General features: G+C 52.5%; 1 protein-coding gene across 2 annotated transcripts in view; it reads left to right on the forward strand.

The window, feature by feature from the left end:
* Window positions 1-3830, forward strand: part of SLC8A2 (solute carrier family 8 member A2) — a 25744-nt gene that overhangs the window by 13243 nt on the left and 8671 nt on the right. Inside the window, exons 4-5 of one of the 2 annotated variants that reach the window (XM_024768604.1) lie at window positions 3534-3637; window positions 3786-3803. In XM_024768604.1, coding sequence (XP_024624372.1) covers window positions 3534-3637; window positions 3786-3803 — 122 coding nt within the window. The remainder of the gene's footprint in view (window positions 1-3533; window positions 3638-3785; window positions 3804-3830) is intronic. The other variant, XM_024768606.1, reaches the window with a different exon arrangement.

The following is a 3830-nucleotide window of genomic DNA, read 5'->3' on the forward strand; positions in this document are numbered from 1 at the left end:
CTCCTTTGCCCGCTCCCTTCCGCCCCCGCACGCCAGTCTGTCTCTCTCCTCCTGCCGCCCACGCTCCTCCCACCTAGCAGAGCCCCCACCGCGCTCCCCTTCCCTCTCCCCTCCCAGCTTCTGTGGCTAGGCCTCCCGCTCAGCTTCTCACTGCTCTATCTCTCCATCTCTCCGCTTGCGTCTCTGCGTCTCTCGCTCCTGGCACCTCCCCTCTGGGTTTCTGTTAATCTCTAGATCTCTGTCCCCAGTATCTAGCTAGCTCTCTGACTCGGGTTGTATTTCAGTCACGAACTCTCCATACCTTTCCATCTCTCTCTCTGTCTGACTTGGGTTGAGAACTTAGGTTGGGGGCTGAGGGCACCATTCCAGGCCCCATGTCTCACACCCAAGAGGCCGAGGGGATGGAGGGCGTTATCTTTCTACTTGTTCCAGTCCTTCTTGTAGTCTATCGCTTCCAACCAACTTCCCGCCTGCCACCACAAACCCACAGGCCCTCTCCTCCCCCGCATGGCTTCCCCAGGCTGGGACACCCTCTGTCCCCCACCCCCGCCCAAGCTTCCAGCTGTGGCTTCAGGAGAGGGAGAACAGGAGGCTAATTAGCGTTTAGGGAAACACATCCTTCCTCTGACGGGCAGGCGCTAATTAGAGATGCTTCCAAGAAGCTGGGCTGGAGGGCTGGACCCAGGCAGGATCAACACAGAGATGGAAGAGAGACACCCAGAGATGGGGTGTCGGGGAGATATGCAAGAGAGAGAGACAGACAGAGAGGCACCCAGAGACAGAAGAGACCTAGGGAAAGAGAGCCAGAGCCAGAGTAAGGGAGAGTCAGAGAGAGAAACAGAGAAGCGAGAGAGCACGAGAGAGACAGAAAGACACAAACTTAGAGATGGATACCAAGGAAGCCAGAAACTGAGTGACAGTGACCCATCAAGAGAGGGAAAACGGGATTGGGAGACCGGGATGGAGGAAGAGTAAAAGGAAGAGAGATGCAGGGGAGATAAAGAGAGACATTCTTCTCACTGAGAGGAACTCAGTGGGACTCAGGGAAGGAAAGGTCCTTCTGATGCTACAGAGAGAAAAGAGTTTGGGTCAGCAAGAGAGGATAGGAGACAGGATAAGAAAGAGACTGGGTCTGAAATTAGAGTGGAGTGCCCAGGAAACAAGGAGGGCAGGCGTGAGGATGACAAAATGTCAGGCTGGGGCGGAAGGCTGTTTCCTTTTTAAAAAATAATTAATTCGTTTTTATTTGAACTATAGTTGTTAGTTTCACGTGTACAGCTAAGTGATTCAGGTACACGTATATGTATATATATTCTTTCTCAGATTCTTTTCCATTATAGATTATTAGAGGATATTGAATATAGTTCCTTGTGCTCTACAGTAAATCCTTGTTGTTTATCTATGTTATATATTAAGGGTGTGTATCCGTTAATCCCATACTCCTAAGGCTGCTTCCTTTGATCTCAGGAAGTCCTGCCCTTGTGTAGCTCGAGTCCCTCTTGCTGTCCCTTGCTAGTTGGGTTTCTCCTCCTTTTGGGCCCCATGAGGGCACACTTGTCTGGGTGCCAGTTAGCGCGTGTGTCACTGTCAGTCACTGCGTGTCAGTGGATCACGGCGTGTCTGCAAGAGAGTGAGCGTCGGAGGTGTGTATCACCCTGTCAGTGTGTCAACGTGTCAATAGCTGTCTGTGTGTCAGGAGACCCCCCTCCTTGCTCTGGTGTTTCAGCACCGCGGACAGCTCCCAGCCCACTCCTGAGGTGGGGGGCACCCATGTTTTCCACCCACAGAAAATTTTAAATATCTTGAGACTGGGAGTGGGTGAAGGTGGAAGTAGGCGTATGTCTCCACATGACCGTCTTGTGTGCGTCTGTCTTTGCATGGGCGTCACTGTGTCCTGTGCGTTCGTGTGTTGAGATAGGTCTGTTGATTGAGACCCCTTTGCTTAGATGGTGTTGACTTTGGCTATCCCATTGTGTTCCATTCAGTCTCTCTGACACTGACAGACGGAGATGGGGAGAGGAGGACACAGAAAGAAAGGCAGAGAGCTGGGGAGAGACTGAGACAGAGAAGGTCAGAGAGATGGAGAGAGAGACACAGAGAGGCTGACAGATGGGCAGAGAGACAAAGGAAGATTGAGAGACTGTGATGCAGAGAGAGACGTTGAAGGGAATAAACAGACACCAAGAGGCATAAAGAGTGAGATGTAAGGAAGGAGAATCTACATGGATCCACAGCAGGGGTCTCACACGTTGGTGATGTCACCCAGGCTGTGGAGGGGGTGTCGTGCTAGTTGGCATCTGGTCCATGTGATTTTGCCACTGCATAGGGAATGGCTGCGGGGTATGATGGTGCGTGGGTGTGGGCGGTGTGACCGGCTGTGCTTCCTCTGCTGGGTGACTGCGTGGGCTGGGTGTTTGTGTTTCTGGGTTCTGGGGCCAGGCCTTGTGGTTCCTACAGCTGAAAGAGCTGCTAGTGGCAGAGCTGTGGGCTTTGGGGGGTTGTGGGTCTTCGTAATCGAGGGGGGGGTCGGTTGTATGCCTGAAGGGGGTGGATAACTTTTGGCTGTTTCTCCCCCGCCCACCGTCCTGGTTACCATGGCAGCAGGGATGCAGAGAAAAGCAATTAGCCCTCTGTTGCACCTCCAAATGTGGTCAGGACAGGGAACAGAAAGCCAAGGGTCTCCCGGACTGAAAATTTTGAGTGAACAACTGTTTATGGAGGGCACACTATATGCCAGGCCCTGTTCTAGGCGTTGGGGATACAGCAAAGAACATAAATGAACAAAAATCACTGCCCTGGTGGAACTTACATTTTAATGTGAAGAGGTAAATGGCAAACGATAAACAAAATAAACACATTAGACGGTGTGTTAGAAGATAATCTGGAACAAGGAAGACATAGAGCAGGGGAAGGGGGCCAAGCATGCTGGGGTAGGGGTAGGGATGGATTTCAATATTAAAGAATGTGGTGGGAGTGGGTCTCATTGAGAAAGAAGGTAAAGTTTGAACAGAGAGCTGGAGGAGCTGAGGGAGTGAGCATGGGGAAACCGAGTGAACAGCCGGTGCAAGGTCCTGAGGCACAAGCAGGCCTGGTAGGTTCAAGGAACAGCGAGGAGGCCAGCGTTGCTGGAGGGAGTGAGCGAGGGCGAGAGGGCTGGGAGGCCAGAAAGGGCACAAGGGCCGGATGGCAGGGGTTCTTGGGGGCCATTCTTGGGTCTTTGGCTCTTATCCTGGGTGAGATGGGAGCCAGGTGAATGTTCCGAGCAGAGGAAGCACCCAATCTAACCTAGGTTTTATCGGGATCCCTCAGCTTGATACTTAATACAAACGCAGCTTCGTCAGACGCTTCTGAGCTCGTTTCTGTCAAATGGGGATAATAAGAGAGCCTTCCCCCCAAGGGTTGTTGTGAACATTGAATGAGATTCCAGAGCCTGAGATGGAGCGAGTGCTCAAGAAACCGGGTGGCTAACGGGCGAGTTATTGGTGATTCAGGGGGAGGGAGTCTTACGCTGCGTGCTCTCCCTCTCTGCTCAGGAAAACTCTTCAGGTGAAAATAGTTGATGATGAGGAATATGAGAAGAAGGATAATTTCTTCATCGAGCTGGGCCAGCCGCAGTGGCTTAAGCGAGGGATTTCAGGTAAGGGGCGACGGGTGGGCTGTGGGAGAGGTGAGGGCTCCAGGGTGGGGGGACCCTTGGAGGCTCAGTTGTGGGCAATCCTTCAAGCTCGTGGACCTGAGCTTCCCAGGGAAGATCTCACCCTCTCCCTGTCTCTGTCTCTCCCCAGCTCTGCTACTCAATCAAGGTGAGTGGAGTTACTTCCAGACTTTGC

Source organism: Neophocaena asiaeorientalis, unplaced genomic scaffold (assembly GCF_003031525.2).
Source record: "Neophocaena asiaeorientalis asiaeorientalis breed wild unplaced genomic scaffold, Neophocaena_asiaeorientalis_V1.1 scaffold629, whole genome shotgun sequence".
NCBI lineage: Eukaryota > Metazoa > Chordata > Mammalia > Artiodactyla > Phocoenidae > Neophocaena > Neophocaena asiaeorientalis.